The following is a 19,469-nucleotide window of genomic DNA, read 5'->3' as shown; positions in this document are numbered from 1 at the left end:
ATATGACCACTATGTGATTGAATAGGTGTTTTTCTAACAGAAATACATTGAGAAACGGCAAACTGGGAAAAGCTGATATGGAAAAAACTCAAACGTATGAAAATGTACGAAATTTGTAATGCTGGAATACACTAGTAGAAAATATAACTTTGAGCTTCTACCTTGTATTTAAAAAGAAAGAATTTGTCAGCACAGACTTTCTTTAAGTCACACATCATTCTGGGATGAGTAACAGCACATTATGATGTTTGGATTTCGAGAAGACGTTTTAGAAAATTCCACATCTGACATTAATCACCATATGTCCTCAATGAACATGCGGAACTGGTTTAACAACCAGTAAAGAGAATTTATCCGTGGTGGCTGTGATTTAAGAACTGACACACACTTTCCCCTGCTGGAGTATCTTGGGATATACAACTGAATCTGACTCTAGGAAAGGGGTTTTCTAACCCTGGGCTTGTAGGAATGGTGTTTTCTTTGCTCCAGTTCTTAATCACAGAGGAATTTATTTCATTTTTCTGTTTCAGCACATTGAAAATCACGGCTTTTCAGCTGTGAAAAGGTCAGACGGGATTTTATTTTTAAAGTGGGAGCAGCATTTTAGCAATTTCTGAGTTTCAGAGCTGCCCTCATCCAGCAGTGCTTCCTGAAATGTAGTTCCAGTAGGGAGCTGCCTCAGCATGCGTAGGCTGCAGAGAAACAAGTACAGGTTTATCCCACGCTGAAAAGAGAAGAAAAGACTCCTGAAGAAGGCCCCACAGCCGAAACATTGTGCTTATTTACTTTACTTTTTCCTTTACTTGTTCCTGAAATGTAACCAATATAATCACATTGTCTGTGGGCGTGTCTAAGATGGTGTCACCCCCACTGTGGGTGTGTCTGATATAGTGCCACTCCCACTGGAGGTGTGTCTGAGACAGTGTCACTCCCACTGTGGGTGTGTCTTATATAGTGCCACTCCCACTGGAGGTGTGTCTGATATAGTGTCACTCCCACTGTGGGTGTGTCTGATACAGTGTCACTCCCACTGTGGGTGTGTCTGATATAGTGCCACTCCCACCGTGGGTGTGTCTGATACAGTGGCACTCCCACTGGAGGTGTGTCTGAAATAGTGTCACCCCCCACTCTGGATGTGTCTGATATAGTGTTACTCCCATTGGAGGTGTGTCTGATTTAGTGACACTCCCACTGTGGGTGTGTCTGATATAGTGTCACATCTCACTGTGGGTTTGTCTGATTTAGTGACACTCCCACTGTGGGTGTGTCTGATATAGTGTCACCCCCACTGGAGGTGTGTCTGAGACAGTGTCACCACTGCTGTGGACGGGTCTGATACAGTAGTTGCAGTCCTACCCCGAAGAGGATTTCAGGGGAAATGACATATTTGTGCGAGAAACAGATCCCACCACAAATTGCAACTGCTTTATTGCTTGACGGATTAGACCAGGGGCTAATCCAACAGGATTTATACTACACCTTTAAATCATTATTTTCTAAATGCTGAGATCACTTTTTTGACCACTTGCGTGATTAGTGCAATAAGATCCCAATGACCGCAGCTGCACCAGGGAACTTCCTAAAAAAGATCGCAACTCATGTGTATTCTTTAGTCTTTTCTGAAGCCTTTACAATTGATGATTTAAGGGTGTCTCACAAGACCAGCTGGACTGTAGCTCTGTAAGGCTACGGCTGGTCACCCCGCCACACGACAGGAATTCCTAGTCACCCCCTCCCCGATATCCCTGGTGTTTGTGCAGGACTTCAATTCCCACACACCCCCGCGCCAGAGGAGGCGGAAGTCCGGCCAACTGTCGGGAGGAAGTCGCCCTCTGATTGGCTGGCTGAGGTCTGTCTGTTGAGCTCAGGTTAACAGCAGGAAGACCCGACTGCTTCTTTTAACAGCTCCAGGTAAACACGATTTGTACTTTTCTTTTCAGGCTAGGTCTGTTAGGCTCAACATTGTTTTTCTTTCCCCAGTAACTTGCTTTACTTTTGCAAGCGATATTGCATCGCCTAGGAAAGTCGCAAATTGCACAGGGAAAGGGGGGTCGTTATCAGGTATAATCCCGTCGCTGGCTACTTTATTTGGATTGATGTTCGCAAAATGCGTGGCTTGCGTTTTACTATCGCTTACAGCGAGCTCCGCTGATGTGATTTCCACGGTCGGTTCGTGGGATTAATCCTGGGGAAGCCGTCGTCGTTTTCTATTCGTCTGCAGTCGCGCCAGTGTTCATGCAGACAGATACAAATAATAATTCGTGTCAAAGAGAGAGAGAGCCAGCCAAACAAACAAACAAACAAACATAATATCGCAGCCAGACGGGTGAAAAAGAAGAAGAAATGAGCTGAAAATGCGAAGGAAAAGAGTTTCTCCTCCTCACGGTGACCGTGCTGTTGAAGTTCAGTTGGTTTAAATGTCCCGCCTGTGGGGGCGCCATGACAACGGAGGCTTGAGTCGCGTCTAGTGAGGCAGAACTGATCAGCATTTTGTTTTTATAGAGTTAAATGCTGTAACCTCCCCACCCCCGAAAGTTAATCCTTTAATGCTTCTAGTAAAAACAACTTATTAACTCCCGTACGTGCGCTGTTAACTCCAAAGAGCCCCCCCCCCCCTTCCCGTCAAAAAGAAACGTGCCTTCTGCTTTGTAACATCTCTGCGCAAAATAAGGAAAAAAAAAAAACTAGTTTCGCATCTTGATAGGAACACCGACGTCTCGCAACCGGAAAAATAAAACCGGAATTGCAGTCAATATGACCGATGTTTAAAAAGAGATTATTTGGAGTGGGATCTGTGCGTTCTCCGATGAATGTGGTGGTAGTTCTTCACACACACTCGTGGCGTTTAACTCCAGTTTTAAGCTTCATATTAATCACAGGTGATTGTGATTGAAAGTTTTGTTTCACACACATGTATAACGTAGGGTGGAAGATGGGGGCATTTGAAGCTTAATCAGAAACCAGAATATCTATAATAGATATACCTATATATCCATAATAGATAGATATCTATAATAGATATTCAGGTGGGTAGCTGCGTCAGCATGCGTAGGCTGCAAAGGAACAAGTAATAGGTTTATTCCCTGCTGAAAAAAAAGAAGAAAGAGACACCTGAAGAAGGCTCCACGGCCGAAACGTTGCGTTTTCTCTCTTCTTTTTTTCAGCATGGAATAAACCTATTACTTGTTCCTATAATAGATATACTTGATAGAGTATCAATAATAGAGTTACCTGCATTTCTATTAGCTTAAATTTGAAGGATTAATCTGTATTTATAGTGAGTGGCACGGTGACACGGGGCTCCCAGCAAGCAGCGGGCGCAAGGCAGGGTACATCCTGGAAGGGACGCCAGTCCATTGCAGGGCACACACACACACACACCAGGGCCGATTTTCCCAGAAGCCAGTTAACCCACCAGCATGTCTTTGGACTGTGGGAGGACACCGGAGCACCCGGAGGAAGCCTACGCAAACCCGGGGAGAACATGCAAACTCCACACAGACAGCACCCCAGGTCTGGAATTGAACCCGGGGCCCCTGCGCTGCGAGGTAGCAATGCCGACCACTGTGCCACTGGGCTGCCCCCGTACAGTACAGCTTCACATTAACGTCCTAAGTCCGCCACCTCAGATTACTCAGGCCTCCTAGGAGGCATTTCCACCATTAACAGCCACCGCCTCCTCTTTCCTGTTGAGCCGTGACGCTCGTCTGCGTGTGCCCCCCCCCCCTCCCCCCCCACCTGCCGTACAGATTCCTCTTCCTGCGAAAAAGTAAAGCTGCAGCCATATCACTCTGCAACTCACAACTGGCAACCCACAGAAGCTAAGCAGGTGTGAGCCTGGATGGGAGACCTCCTGGGAAAAACTAAGGCTGCTGCTGGAAGAGGTGTTAGTGGGGCCAGCAGGGGGCGCTCACCCTGCGGTCTGTGTGGGTCCTCATGCCCCAGTATAGTGACGGGGACACTAGACTGTAAAAAGGCGCCATCCTTCAGATGAGATGTAAAACCGAGGTCCTGACTCTCTGTGGTCATTAACAATCCCAGGGTGTCTCTCGACAAGAGTAGGGGTGTCACCCCAGTGTCCTGGCCAAATTTCCCCCCTGGCCTTTACCCCTCATGGCCTCCTAATAACCCCCCTCTCTGAACTGGCTCCATCCCTCTGCTCTCCTCCCCACTGAGAGCTGGTGTGTGTGAGAGGACTGGAGCATCATCCAGGTGGGGCTGCACACTGGTTGGGGTAGTGGGAGTCCCCCTGATCTGGAAAGAGCTCGGAGTGGAGTGTCCAGAAAAGCGCTATATAAGTTTTAGGGATTATTATTATTATTATTATGGGAACCTTCTTCTCTGCTCCTCTCTGTCCCCCGGCAGCCAAGCCCGGCAGCATGGCTGGACGTTGCTCTCCGCTCCTCGGCGGCCGGACCCCCGGCCGGGACGCCGGCGCCTCTCCCCTCCCTCCCGTCGGCGAGCGGCTGGCGTGCCTGCGGCCGTCCCGGGAGCTGCTGGAGTTCTACCGCCGCAAGGTGGCGGAGTTCGACGGCGAGCACGAGGAGCTGCTGCAGATGCTGGAGAAGTACCGCTTCACGACCGAGGATCAGGTACGGCGCCGAGGGCAGGCAGGACTCCGGATCGGGAAACGTGTGGATCCGGTTTCCTGCGTGGCTTGTGACTCCGGGTGCCTTGTCTCGTTACTCGCTGACTGTGCTCACAGTTCCTTTTTCTGAGCTCTGTCCTCTTTGTCTAAAAATGAGTGCAGTAGCAGCAGCAGCAGCTGTGGTGGTCCACATAGATGTGCGCGCTGCCTCGTGCGATCTGCGCAGGTGTTTGTGCGCTGCCTCGTGGGATCTGCGCAGGTGTTTGTGCGCTGCCTCGTGCGATCTGCGCAGGTGTTTGTGCGCTGCCTCGTGCGATCTGCGCAGGTGTTTGTGCGCTGCCTCGTGCGATCTGCGCAGGTGTTTGTGCGCTGCCTCGTGGGATCTGCGCAGGTGTTTGTGCGCTGCCTCGTATGATCTGCGCAGGTGTTTGTGCGCTGCCTCGTGCGATCTGCGCAGGTGTTTGTGCGCTGCCTCGTGCGATTTGCGCAGGTGTTTGTGCGCTGCCTCGTGCGATCTGCGCAGGAGTGTGCCCGCTCCCTGAAGTGATCTGCGCAGGAGTGTGCCCGCTCCCTGAAGCGATCTGTGCAGGTGTGCGCTCTCCATGATGCGATCTGCGCAGGAGTGTGCCCGCTCCCTGATGCAATCTGCGCAGGAGTGTGCCCGCTCCCTGATGCGATCTGCGCAGGAGTGTGCCGGCTCCCTGATGCAATCTGCACAGGAGTTCGCCGGCTCCCTGATGCGATCTGTGCAGGAGTGCCCGCTCCCTGATGCGATCTGCGCAGGAGTGTGCCCGCTCCCTGATGCGATCTGCACAGGAGTGTGCGCTCTCCCTGATGCGATCTGCGCAGGAGTGTGCGCTCTCCCTGATGCGATCTGCGCAGGAGTGTGCGCTCTCCCTGATGCGATCTGCACAGGAGTGCGCTCTCCCTGATGCGATCTGCGCAGGAGTGTGCCCGCTCCCTGATGCGATCTGCGCAGGAGTGTGCGCTCTCCCTGATGCGATCTGCGCAGGAGTGTGCGCTCTCCCTGATGTGATCTGCGCAGGAGTGTGTGCTCTCCCTGATGCGATCTGCACAGGAGTGTGCTCTCCCTGATGCGATCTGCGGAGGAGTGTGCCCGCTCCCTGATGCGATCAGCGGAGGAGTGTGCCCGCTCCCTGATGCGATCAGCGGAGGAGTGTGCCCGCTCCCTGATGCGATCAGCGGAGGAGTGTGTCCGCTCCTTGAAGCGATCTGCGCAGGAGTGTGCGCTCTCCCTGATGCGATCTGCGCAGGAGTGCCCTCTCCCTGATGCGATCTGTGCAGGAGTGCCCTTTCCCTGATGCGATCTGCACAGGAGTGTGCGCTCTCCCTGATGCGATCTGCGCAGGAGTGTGCGCTCTCCCTGATGCGATCTGCGCAGGAGTGTGCGCTCTCCCTGATGCGATCTGCGCAGGAGTGTGCGCTCTCCCTGATGCGATCTGCACAGGAGTGTGCTCTCCCTGATGCGATCTGCACAGGAGTGTGCTCTCCCTGATGCGATCTGCACAGGAGTGTGCTCTCCCTGATGCGATCTGCACAGGAGTGCCCTCTCCCTGATGCGATCTGCGCAGGAGTGCCCTCTCCCTGATGCGATCTGCGCAGGAGTGTGCTCTCCCTGATGCGATCTGCGCAGGAGTGCCCGCTCCCTGAAGCGATCTGCGCAGGAGTGTGCTCTCCCTGATGCGATCTGCGCAGGTGTGCGCTCTCCCTGATGCGATCTGCGCAGGAGTGCCCTCTCCCTGATGCGATCTGCGCAGGAGTGCCCTCTCCCTGATGCGATCTGCGCAGGAGTGTGCCCGCTCCCTGATGCGATCTGCGCAGGAGTGTGCGCTCTCCCTGATGCGATCTGCGCAGGTGTGCGCTCTCCCTGATGCGATCTGCACAGGAGTGCCCTCTCCCTGATGCGATCTGCGCAGGAGTGTGCGCTCTCCCTGATTCGATCTGCGCAGGAGTGTGCGCTCTCCCTGATTCGATCTGCGCAGGAGTGTGCGCTCTCCCTGATGCGATCTGCACAGGAGTGCGCGCTCTCCCTGATGCGATCTGCACAGGAGTGCGCGCTCTCCCTGATGCGATCTGCGCAGGAGTGCGCGCTCTCCCTGATGCGATCTGCGCAGGAGTGCGCGCTCTCCCTGATGCGATCTGCGCAGGAGTGCGCGCTCTCCCTGATGCGATCTGCGCAGGAGTGCGCACTCCCTGAAGCGATCTGCGCAGGAGTGCGCTCTCCCTGAAGCGATCTGCGCAGGAGTGTGCGCTCTCCCTGATGCGATCTGCGCAGGAGTGGTTCTGAAGCAGTGCCTTCCCCAGCCCCGCTTCGCCATTTCTGCGCTTTTCGCTGGGCTCGCGCCTCTCTGACTCTGTGGCCGTGTTCCCCCAACCCAGCACAAGATGGAGTGGGAGATGCGCCAGCGCGAGGGCGAGATCGCGGAGCTGCAGAAGGCCCTGAGCGACATGCAGGTCTACCTGTTCCAGGGGAGGGAGCAGGCTCTCAGGCTGTACGCCGAGAACGACCGGCTCAAGATCAGGTAGGTCTGCGCCGTCCCCGGACGCCGCCGTCTCGCCCTCCCCTTCATTAATACACCCAAAATCTGCCTGATCTTAAGGTTCAAAGTGTGTTTTGATCCGAGTCCTCTATGCATCCTTATACTTCCTTAATGATTACTTGATTTTTCTTCTTTCTTGTAATTTTCTATCCTCTTTTTTTTACACTGGTAGGCATATAGAGTTGCAGAAACAGATCACGTACCTTAGATTTCATTGAAATTAATTTGCAGTGTTGTGGTCTGGAAAGACGAATTTTTTTTGCAGGGGCATTTAGAAGCATGTACAGTATTGTGAAATATCAAACCTCTCCTTAACTCACTGTATTTTTATATCTTTACCTCTTTCTCTTTTTTTCAATTTACATTACATGCATTTCAACAATAGTAATTATAATAATCCTTACACTTATATATTGCTTTTCTGGACACTCCACTCAAAGCACTTTACAGGTCATGGGGACTCCCCTCCACCGCCACCAGTGTTAAAACAGCAATTTACAGTGCAACTTGTGCATTGTCCTGGAATCGAACCCAGGACCTTCCAGAAGGCAGGCAACCATTCTACCAGAAAACCAAAGCAGCGCTCGAAACATGACAGGGCATTTATTTTGTTCTTTGGTCTGTGACCTTCTCAGGTTCTTGCGTACTAAGAGAAACAACTGACTGCAGATGGACATGGGAAAACAACATTTCCCATCTGTAAAGTCTGTGTAGCTGAAGCCCTACAGGCACTTACTGTATAATTGACATCCGTGTTTTGTGGGACAGGCACCCCTACAGGTGGTAGACGGCCGTGTTTTGTGTCAATGCAGTGTCATTCCTTGTCTCAATCCAGGGAACTAGAGGATCGGAAGAAAATTCAGCATCTTCTGGCCCTGGTGGGCCCTGACGCTGGAGAAATCACCTACTTTCATAAGGAACCCCCCCACAAGGTGAGACACCTTTTCTCCCCCTCTCCCTTATAATAATAATAATGATCATAATTGCTTAGACTTATGTAGCGCTTTTCTGGACACTCCACTCAAAGCGCTTTAAAGGTCATGGGGATCTGCACCTTTGGCTGGAAGTTCTTGCAAGAAATTGTACATGGCTAATAAAGTGATCTTCTCTTAGAATAACCTACAGAATAAAAAATGTTACCAACTATTAAAATGCAAAAATGACACAAGCTGTGAGAGTAATTGAAGGTCTTTCAGGAATTCGAACTGCACATACTGCAAAAAGACACGAGTGAGATAACAGGACTGTGGTTTGCATAACGTCAATCCAAAGTAAATTCACAGACCCTGAGACCCCTCTGCGGCGGAGGTTTTATTTAAATCCAAACTGTTACGTTGTCTTCTTTTTAGGTTACCATCTCTCAAAAGCAGACCCAGCCCACTGGGAGAGAGCCCCTTAAGAGGACAAAAACAGGTCGGGCTGATTTCTGAACAATTTAATTCCTCCACACAACAGCCAAGCAGTTATGAATAGAAACGCTGCAGGATGTTTAATCGGCACATGTGCCTTTAATCCTGCTGAGGTGGGGAAGCTTATTACAGCTGCACAGCCTTTAACAGAGAAATTCAGAGCATTGTGCAACTCTGATTTAATACCCCCTTGAATAGGAGTGAACCAAATATCAAAATTCGAGTTGCACCTGAAATTGAGAAATCATTGAGTATTTTTAAGCGTTGCTCTCGTGCATTAGTGAATGCATTGGTACCGGGGATTTTGAATCTTGCTCTGTCTTCTGCTGAGAATAGTTTTCCCTACTTGTATAAGAACATGAAAAATGGTTCCTCCTCTTGTTTGTATCCATTCTTATGTTCTTATAACTGAGAATAAGCCGTGAGGTAGCTGATTGATCCCTGGAACTCATCCAGACGTTTGTTGAGAGAAGCCAGGGATTCGGCTCCAACATCTTAGCTGTGCAGCTTGTTCCACCCCCCCACCACTCTTTGTGTACAGTACTGCCGCCCCCCCCGTCCCGAATGGAGGATCTCGTCCAGCTGCATCTGGAAGCAGTCCAGGGTTTCGTCTTCAGTAACATGGCCGGGCGGCTTGTTCCACACTCCCACCACTATCTGTGTAAAGGAGTGCCTCCTGTTTTGGGATTTTAATGCTCTTTCCTGTAGTTGGACACTGTTTTTTCTGTCATATGTGTATCTGCTCAGGGACTTAAGACCACACACACACTGGAACGGCAGTCTTTTCTTGGGGAGAGCACGTGACCATGCCTGAACTCAAACCGCCCGGCACAATTTTGATCTTATGGTCCAAAAGTCCCCCCAAAAAAGAAATGACATGACTTTTGAAAGCTCCGTACACAAGGAATGCCTTGTGATTTAGTTCTGTTTTCAACCCTTCTTTGTGCTTCTTACACAGTGACCCGCAGGAAGGCTTCAAGGGGGGATGAAGCTATTGAAAGCCCGGAGAGCTACAAGAAGGACAGTCAGACCCTGCTGCTCCAGGTAGCCCTAGAGCCCCCAGGCCAGGACACGGCCCTGCAGCTAAGACTGAGTGCCTGCAGCCCAGCCTCAGGAAGGGGGCCTGTGGCAGCCAGCTGTAGTGAGGATGATAGTTATAATTGCTTACACTTATACAGCTCTTTTCTGGACCCTCCACTCAGAGCTCTTTCTGAGTCATGGGGAAACATGAGCGCGTTTCAAACCACGACAAAAGTAAAAAGTAATACAGTAACGTGTAAAACCTCCAATTTCCATCACGGAAGAGAGGAGATTTCCAGGTCTGCGCTGCGCCAGGCTCTGTGATTCAGAACGAGGCCACGAGACCTCCGGTGAGGTGAAGCGGCCCTGTGACTCTGTAGACAAGCAGGCTTGTGAATCCAGCTCTTCTCATCCAATAGAAATAGCGCTCTCGTCTTCCAGACGGATTCGTTGACAAATACTACTTAATTGTTAACTCTGCACACAGATCAGGTTGGAACATTCCTGCGGTGAAACGTCTGCTGCCCAACCTGTACTTATCCACTCGTCCATCACAGTGCCTCAGTCAGTACAGGGACTAGCGAGCAGGAAGGGCCGCCTCACGTCACTATTCTCGCAAACTCTCCCTCTGGCCCCCGTGGAGAGACCAGGGGTTTCTCACAACATGGAGACTTACCGGACTTGCACAAAGTTCACGATTTTGTGCCCGTGTCAGTGAATTTATTTTGTCTCGTCCGAGATTTGATAACCGGCCTGAGAAACTGGGGACTGCGCGGTTCCCCCTCTTTTAACATAAATTGCTGAGCCGGCGCTCCGCCCTGCCGCCCGTGTCCAGGTGGAGGCGCTGCAGGCCCAGATGGAGGAGCAGACCCGGCTGGCCAAGGAGCAGGTGGAGTCCTTGCTGGAGGACCGGCGCATCCGCGTGGAGGAGGCCCAGCTGCAGCACCAGCGAGACCAAGACCGCATCTCCGCCCTCACCGACAAGTAATATTATTATTATTAATTGCTTACACTTATATAGCGCTTATCTGGACCCTCCACTCCGAGCTCTTTTCAGGTCAGGGGGAATCCCACTACCCCCACCAGTGTGCAGCCCCACCTGGATGATGCTCCAGTCCTCTCACACACACCAGCTCTCAGTGGGGAGGAGAGCAGAGGGGTGAAGCCAGTTCAGAGAGGGGGGTTATTAGGAGGCCATGATGGGTAAAGGCCAGGGGGGACATTTGGCCAGGACACTGGGGTAACACCCCTACTCTTGTCGAGAGACACCCTGGGATTGTTAATGACCACAGAGAGTCAGGACCTCGGTTTTACGTCTCATCCGAAGGACGGCGCCTGTTTACAGTCTAGTGTCCCCGTCGCTATACTGGGGCATGAGGACCCACACAGACCGCAGGGTGAGCGCCCCCTGCTGGCCCCACTCACACCTCTCCCAGCAGCAGCCTCAGCTTTCCCAGGAGTCTCCCCTCCAGGTACTGGCCAGGCTCACACCTGCTGAGCTTTTTTAACTTAACTTTTAAAGGGTACTTTTAACCTAACTTACCTTTTTTAAAAGACGTGTCGATTGCTTGCGGTCCCTCGAGCTCCTGCGGGTCGGGGCGTGAGCAGGGCGTGAGCCGTGCGTGCTGGGCTCAGTCCCCCTCTCCCCCCGCCGCAGGCTGCACCGGACCCAGAGCCTGCTCTACGACAGCACCCGGGACTTCCTGCAGCTGAAGTTCGAGGGCAGGGCCCAGGAGAAGTGCTGGATGGCGGAGAAGGACCGGCTGCTGCGGGAGCTGGACGCCTGCCGGGACAGGCTGCGGCAGGGCCGCGGCGATCCCGAGCGGGAGCTGGCCCACCCGCCGCCGCCGCCGCCCCCCACGGAGACGGAGTCCCGGGAGGAGGTCAAGGTGGGTGTCCCTGAAGGTGTGACGGTCATCGACATAATAATGTCATCATCGTCGTCGTCATTATCAATACTATTCTTGTTATCGTGATAATGGGTGGAATAAACATCATTGTCATAATAATAATAATACTAATAATAATAATGTTGTCCTTACATTTATATAGCTCTTTTCTGGACCCTCCACTCAGAGCTCTTCCCAGGTCAGGGGGAATCCCACTGCTAACACCAATGTGTAGCCTCCCAACCTGGATGATGCTCCAGTCCTCTCACACACACCAGCTCTCAGTGGGGAGGAGAGCAGAGGGATGGAGCCAGTTCAGAGAGGGGGGTTATTAGGAGGCCATAACTGGTACTCCAGTACAACGCTGTACTCTACTTTATAATACCACAGTAGGAGAGTCTATTACCATATAATTAACAATAATCACCCTTACACTTATATAGCGCTTATCTGGACCCTCCACTCCGAGCCCTTCCCAGGTCAGGGGGAATCCCACTACCCCCACCAGTGTGCAGCCCCACCTGGATGATGCTCCAGTCCTCTCACACACACCAGCTCTCAGTGGGGAGGAGAGCAGAGGGATGGAGCCAGTTCAGAGAGGGGGGTTATTAGGAGGCCATGACCATGGTCTGGGGAACCAAACAGAGTGATGACACCGGTTTCACGAATGTCCACCCTTTTGGATGGACGATTAAAGTTACATCTCGTCTCGGCGGGTGGCAGCGGGCATGTGCAGCCCGCGCGGCAGGAAGCCGAGCTCAGCGGTTTGTCTCGCCAGGCCCTGGAGGAGCAGCTGAAGCAGGCGCACCGCCTGGCTGACATGTACCGGGAGCAGTGCGTGGGCCTGGAGACGGAGCTGGCCCAGATCCGAGAGGAGGGCGACGTGGGCAGGGAGATCTTCAAGGTACCGCTCGTCCGTCTTCTCGGGAAACCGCGCGTCCCTGGCCGATCGAGCCGGAGACCTCTTTATTGCAACAAAGGAAGGAGGACAGACGGACGTGGACAGGATAACCCCGTCTCTCACTCACTTTCCTCAGGGCAGTAACAGGCTTTTATTCTTGAAGTGTTCCATTCCAGGCGAGATCCTTTTCGGGAATTATATCGTAATGGAAAGGAACAGGAGGCGGGTAGAAAGCCTGGTCTTGGAACAGAGCGCCATGAAGAGACGGAGTGCTGGTTTGGTGAGAGAAGGGGGCAAGGAGCCCAGGGAGGAGGAGGAGGAGGAGGAACGATGAAGAGATCTGGGAAAAGATTTAGCAGAAGGCATAGTGGGTCGCAGCAGAAATAGTTCAGGTGGGGAGCTGTGTCAGCATGCGTAGGCTGCAAAGGAACAAGTAAGAGATTTATTCCCTGCTGAAACGAGAAGAAAAGAAACACAAGGTTTCGGCCGCGGAGCCTTCTTCAGGCGAGCAAACCTTTCCAGACAAAAACATCCATTTCGGATTGGTCAGTAGCAGTTTGTTACCATATAAGGTGTAAACACGGTCAGAAAGTTAGGCTGTTGGGCTACCCCTGGGCAATTAACCAAGACCCTAATTAACTACGACCCCTGTTCACTTTCATGCTGCTGAATCACGTGTAAGACGCGTGAGTCACCCCTCCACTCAAGAGACCTTGAAGAAACTTGGGCCAACTGGGAGTGCACGTAACAGTCAAACAGTTTTGAGGGCTTGGGGGGCTTGATTGTTAAGTGCTGACCGGCACAGGTTACTTCAGTACAGCGCGACTGACCGCGTGCATACCACCAAATCGCAAAGCTGGACCTCGTCCGCTGCCCGGCTCTGCACTCTCGTTCTCCCTCCGCCCCAGAATAGGCTCCCAAAGGAAGGAAGGTGGGAGCCCAGCGTTCACCAGCCTCGGGAGAGGTTCGCGTAACTCCCGTCGTTCGTGGAGAGCCTCTTCCGCGACCCCCCGAGCCGTAGCGTTCACGCTGTAGGCTTGTGCCGTTCGGCTTTGAAGGAAAATACGCGGAGGCTGTTCTTTACCGCCACACCTCAGTCCTTCCTCGCCGGCCAGTTTTGACTCCGGGCTCTGTGTGCTCTCTCACTCTCTCTCTCTCTCTCTCTCTGTCCTTCAATTTTATTCAATTCCAACAGCGTTGAACTACAGTGTTGCCAAAGCACGTACAATCAACACAACGTCTACAGACATTTACAATACAAACACATCATAGGACGTTTACATGCAACATGCTGACAGATAGGCTCACTGTCTGTTCCTCAGGCTGGGACAGGAGATCACACACTGTATTATTATTATTGAGAGACAGGCTCACTGTTCCTCAGGCTGGGACAGGAGATCACACACTGTATTATTATTATTGAGAGACAGGCTCACTGTCTGTTCCTCAGGCTGGGACAGGAGATCACACACTGTATTATTATTATTGAGAGACAGGCTCACTGTCTGTTCCTCAGGCTGGGACAGGAGATCACACACTGTATTATTATTATTGAGAGACAGGCTCACTGTCTGTTCCTCAGGCTGGGACAGGAGATCACACACTGTATTATTATTATTGAGAGACAGGCTCACTGTCTGTTCCTCAGGCTGGGACAGGAGATCACATACTGGGCTACCAGTTCACCTGAGTTCCTCCTCCCTATACGTAGTGTACGTGTCATCTCCGTCACTCCCTCTCTTCAGGAGCGTTCGGACAAAATGGCCAAGCGGCTGCAGTTGATGACCCAGCGCTACGAGGCTCTGGAGAAGAGGCGGTCCATGGAGGTGGAGGGCTTCAAGACGGACATCAAGCACCTGCGCCAGAGGCTGAAGGAGGTGGAGAAGCAGCTCTTCAAGGTGGGCGCGTTGTCCTCAGCTCCTTCAGTGTTATAAGATCAGATCAGATCACTTTATTAGCCCTGTACAATTTCTTGCATGAGGAATTTGTCTTGTTCACAGACCCCAGCTTGCTCTCCAGGAGACACACAGACAGGGAGAGAAGCTGGGGGGTCAGAGCGCAGGGTCAGCCATTTATACGGCGCCCCTGGAGCAGCTGGGGTGAAGGGCCTCGCTCAGGGGCCCAACGGAGTAGGATTCCTCTGCCGGCCGCGGGATTCGAACCGGCAACCTCCCAGCCACAGGCGCAGATCCTGAGCCACAGAGAAACCACTGAGAGTCAATTAAAAGGCGTACTGTGTGACCAGAGGTAGACAGGCTTTTACGGTGATTAAGGCCATCCATCCATTTTCCAACCGCTTTATCCAATTCAGGGTCATGGGGGAGCCAGAGTCTATCCCAGCAAGCAACAGGTTTCAAGCCAGGGTACATTGTGGGTGGGACGCCAGTCCATCACAGGACACACACATACACCAGGAAAAAAAATCCCAGAAGCCAATGAACCCGCCAGCATGTCTTCGGACTGTGGGAGGAAACCGGAGCACCCGGAGGAAACCCACGCGAACGTGGGGGAGAACATGCAAACTCCGCACAGACAGCACCCCAGCTCTGGCATTGAACCCAGGGCCTCAATAGTGCGAGCCAGCAATGTGCAACTGTGTTGCTCCCACGGGGATAAAGCACGACATTGAAATGTCATCGGTATTCATTGTTTCTCTGCAGTAACTTGTAAAACCTCCAATTTCCGTCACAAAATAGGGGAAATTTCCAGGTCTGCGCAGCGCCATGTTTTGCGATTCAGAACGACGACAGGGGACGTGATTCTATTACATTGTAAACGGTGCAGTACACAGTATGCAATGTAAAACAATCCAGCTGAAAGATCGCTCTCGACTTCCAGACGGTTTTATTGACACATACTACTTGTTAACTCTGCATACAGATCAGTGAAATGTCTGCTGCACAACCTGTCCTTATCCGCTCGTCCATCACAGTACCAGAGTCAGTGCAGGGACTAGTGAGCAGGAAGGGCCGCCTCACGTCACAGCTCTCACAAGCTCTCCGTCTCGCCCCGTGGAGAGACCCGGGGCTTTGCGACAACATGGTGACTGCCGGGGCCTCCACGATTTCCTGCTTCATTTTGTAATCTGCACATTGTGTTCCGTTCCACCCACAAATTTATTTTGTTACCCACATTTCCTCACCAGTTCTGAGAGCAATCGGGACTGCAGTCCTCCTCTAACTGGAGAGAGGGTGGGCAGCGCTGCACACCCCCTTACTCCTCCCTCTTCCCACCTCCCACGGACCCTCAATCTCTCCTTTTCCGGGCCCCCCAGGTGACGCTAAACGTGGGGCCCAACCAGGACCTGGCCATCCTCCAGGAGGTGAGGCAGAGCAACACCCGCACCAGGAAGATCCAGGGGGAGCTGAAGACCCTGAAGGCCAAAATCTACGGACTGGAGAACGAGCTGCGGTTGTGCTGAGGCCGATCCGGGGGGCTGAAGCCATGGCCGTTGGACAGTGAGCTCTGAGCCCCCCCCCGTCTCTTATTTTATTTCCGATTTTAAAAACGGACGTTTGTTTGTGGTAGTTTCAATTATTGGCGCATCCTGAAAGAAGCAGGATGCATTTTCAAGAATGCGTTTAGCCCACAAATCCTCAAGCGTTTCAAATTAATTAATCACCCATAAATAAAATAATAATACCTTTATTAATATGTATATGTATATTTTAGACTTAATTAAAGCCCAGGTCATTGTTTTTAGATGATGCCAACTACATCTTTTGATATCTTTTTTTTCCCCGCATTAGAGCTCCTAACTATTTATTTTATTTTATGTCCCAACCAGTCTGGAATCTCCAGCTGTTTTTTTACACATCCCCCGCTCACTGGAACAATTCCTGTGTTCCCACGGGGCTGTTCATCTATTCACTTGCTGCAGGCTCCCTAAGGACTTGCAGGAGCCTCTGCTCTGATTGGAGGAGAGGCGCTGCCCGCAGTGATGTCACCGCGAGCGCACGGGCACCTGGGAGCTAAGATCACTGTTTTCCAGGTGGTCAAGAGAGCCCTGGCCAACTAATCCCCAACCCCACCCCCTACAATTGACTCGGCAAAGCGTTCACATGTACTGTATACACATACATATACACAGGTCACTGCAATACACATATACATGCACCTTCAGACTCACATACACGTATATATGCACAGAAACATGTACAAACACATACACTTTCACATGCATATATCTGTACACCTAAACAAACACATATGCATACAGATACACATCAGCTCTCGGCTGATAACCAGCGACATCTGGTTCATCGTGCTCAACCTGAGAAGTTGAAACGGAGACGTTTCGGAGCCCACTTGTGTGTGCTTTAAACAAGCCCGATAAACACCTCCCCTGACATTGAAGGCGGGGGGGAGGAATGAGATCGGCCGAACCAGAGATTCCTGGCTTGAGCCTGTCACGCTGGCTGGCTGGCTGGCTGGCTGGCTGGCCGCCCGAGACTGCTGCAGTGTCGGCAGCAGAGTTCACCACTCATCTCTGGAGCTGGACAGGGTCAGGATATAAAGAGCAAACTGGCCCAGGGTGCACCTTGCCTCGACCTCCCACAGTGATCGCTGGGGCTTGCCCAGTTCCCCCTGAGCTGGCGGCGTTCTCGGCCAGTCCAGAAGGGAGGACGGCGCGAGTCCTCCCTTCAGCGCCCTGGCTCGGCTGTTGGCTCGCTGAGCTCCGACGGCCTCTGGGACAAGGGATTCAACAAAAAAAAAATAATAATAATAACCTGACCGATTCAAGATGTCTTTTGAACACCTCCTCCTGTGTCTGGGGGCTTAATTCCGTTCCAGGTGTGAAGCCGACAAAACGGATCATTTTCTAGCCAAATCCGTCTGCTTTGGTTTCGGATTGATGGTTTGCTATCCAGCCCTTTGACTCACGGACCGGCCGATCCGAGCTTGTTTTTCACTTTGCGATCCCCCACGAACAACAGGTTCGGCGTTCAGCCTGTAAGGCCCGAGACTGTTTGTTTAACTTTGTCTCCTTGCTAAACCGATCGCGTAAAACGGCGGGAAGGCCATTTCCAGGTCTGACCCCCCCTGCGGGCGACTTGAAGTGCTCCGTGAAAGCAGGGCTGGTTTTGTCCTGAACCGAAGGGACGGCGTCGCTGCGTTTATTCTGGCTGTGAGCGCTCTTCTCTGCCGTCATCTAAGGTTCAACGCCCTGAGAGGCTGAAAAGAAATACAATTTTGCCCAGTAAAAACAAAAATACGAGTGGATTCCACATAACCGTTCTTAGGAGTAGATTCATTTCAACATGCCGTTGGTCATCTATAGATTACGATTTTCATATTAGGTTGCATTGGGATTGAAAGCTTTTTTTTCCTGACTTTGCCTGGATGTGCTTAGATCATATAATATACTTTATAGTATTCCAGACGATTCTTTCTCATTTGTTTATGTTCTTGACGATCAGAAATAATTGTAGATAAAACAGCTTCAGGGATTCTCCCATCTTGAGTTTTTTTTTTTTTTTAAATTTTGGTGCCAAGACATTATAGCTCATTACGGTACATCTAAAATTTATTTTTACCCAGCCGGTTTTGTAAATCCTTGTAGATATTTAATAAAGGGTTATTTTCTTTGTTTTATTTCGCATTCTGTGAAAAGGACCAGGCCTTTCTTGGGTGTGAGAGTGCGTTTGTGTGTGTGTGTGTGTGTGCTGTGACTATATGATTTATTTGAAAAAATGCGTGGAATTGTGCGTTTTGTTGCCTTGCACAAATGGGTATGAAGGTCTGAATCACGTCTTACGTTTTATCAGAAGCAGTGCTCAACAGTACGGCTTATCTTGCTCAAAATGAGTATAATAATAATAAACTTTATTTTATATAGCGCCTTGAAAGGTGGCTTCTCAAAGCGCTTTACAGGATGACAACAACAATAAATAAAAAGAATACACAAGATAAGACACAATGACAACACACAGAGGAGACATGGATGGTGGTACTAAGAAAAGCAGAGGGGTGAAGAGCAGAACCAGTTCAGTAAAGGCTTTTCTGAAGAAGAGGGTTTGGAGTCTGGATTTGAAGGAGTTTAGAGAAGGTGACTCTCTGATATCCTTGGGGAGAGTCCCAGAGCTTGGGGGCATAACAGGAGAAAGCCCTGTCACCCTTGTACAAGTATATTTTTCCTGCCCTGCATTGCCAACGATGACTAAACGGAATGGCGAGTATATACAAGTGTGATTGGTTTTCGCTTGGCGTGTAACGACTTGCTTGTGTCATGAAACCTAAAGGAGGCTCCGGGGCCGAAACCTGTTGTTTCTTCTTTCCCCCTTCGGCGTGGTAGTTGGACTGAGCTTGTCCCTTCGCAGCTGACACAGCTCGTGACTCCAGCATCGTTACTGGGAAACGCACCTTCCCTTTTCTCCCTTAAGAGCTCGGGGGTGAGTCATTTCGAAGAGGATTGATCCGGCTCTCCTGTTCCCTTGTCAGCTGAGCGTGTCTTCAAGTCCAAGCATAATGGATGGGAGACCTCCTGGGAAAAACTAAGGTTGCTGCTGGAGGAGGTGTTAGTGGGGCCAGCAGGGGGCGCTCACCCTGCGGTCTGTGTGGGTCCTAACGCCCCAGTATAGTGACGGGGACACTAAACTGTAAACAGGCACCGTCCTTTGGATGAGACGTAAAACCGAGGTCCTGACTCGCTGTGGTCATTAAAAATCCCAGGGTGTCTCTCGACAAGAGTAGGGGTGTTACCCCAGTGTCCTGACCAAATTTCCCATTGGCCCTTGCCAATCATGGCCTCCTAATAACCCCCCTCTCTGAACTGGCTTCATCCCTCTGCTCTCCTCCCCACTGAGAGTTGGTGTGTGTGAGAGGACTGGAGCATCATCCAGGTGGGGCTGCACACTGGTGGCGGTAGTGGGATTCCCCCTGACCTGGGAAGAGCTCGGAGTGGAGGGTCCAGAAAAGAGCTGTATAAGTGTAGGGAATTATTATTATTATAACAAGTCAGGGATAGTCATGGGGTCTCAGATAATCTCATCCTTTTCCTTCCCAGAGGTTCAATGTTGTTGGCTTCGACCTTCATGGTGCTGACAGAGGAGGTGAAATCTAGTGCAGCCAATCACTGGGCTTTGCACTTAGTAACATGCT

General features: G+C 51.3%; 1 protein-coding gene across 1 annotated transcript; it reads left to right on the top strand.

The window, feature by feature from the left end:
• Nucleotides 1-1,842: 1,842 nt before the first annotated feature.
• Nucleotides 1,843-17,962, top strand: ccdc77 (coiled-coil domain containing 77). The gene is made up of 11 exons (XM_088923930.1): nt 1,843-1,911; nt 4,366-4,592; nt 6,989-7,131; nt 7,985-8,081; nt 8,499-8,562; nt 9,517-9,602; nt 10,414-10,562; nt 11,236-11,467; nt 12,246-12,371; nt 14,114-14,266; nt 15,643-17,962. Exons 2-11 carry the CDS (start codon nt 4,380-4,382, stop codon nt 15,787-15,789), a joined length of 1,410 nt encoding a protein of 469 aa, XP_088780056.1. The 5' UTR covers nt 1,843-1,911; nt 4,366-4,379; the 3' UTR covers nt 15,790-17,962.
• Nucleotides 17,963-19,469: the final 1,507 nt, after the last annotated feature.

This window comes from Atractosteus spatula, chromosome 8 (assembly GCF_055471065.1).
Source record: "Atractosteus spatula isolate fAtrSpa1 chromosome 8, fAtrSpa1.hap1, whole genome shotgun sequence".
In the NCBI taxonomy this organism is placed as follows: Eukaryota; Metazoa; Chordata; class Actinopteri; order Semionotiformes; family Lepisosteidae; genus Atractosteus; species Atractosteus spatula.
Note: the sequence above shows the minus strand (reverse complement) of the source record. Positions and strands in the feature narration are given on the sequence as shown.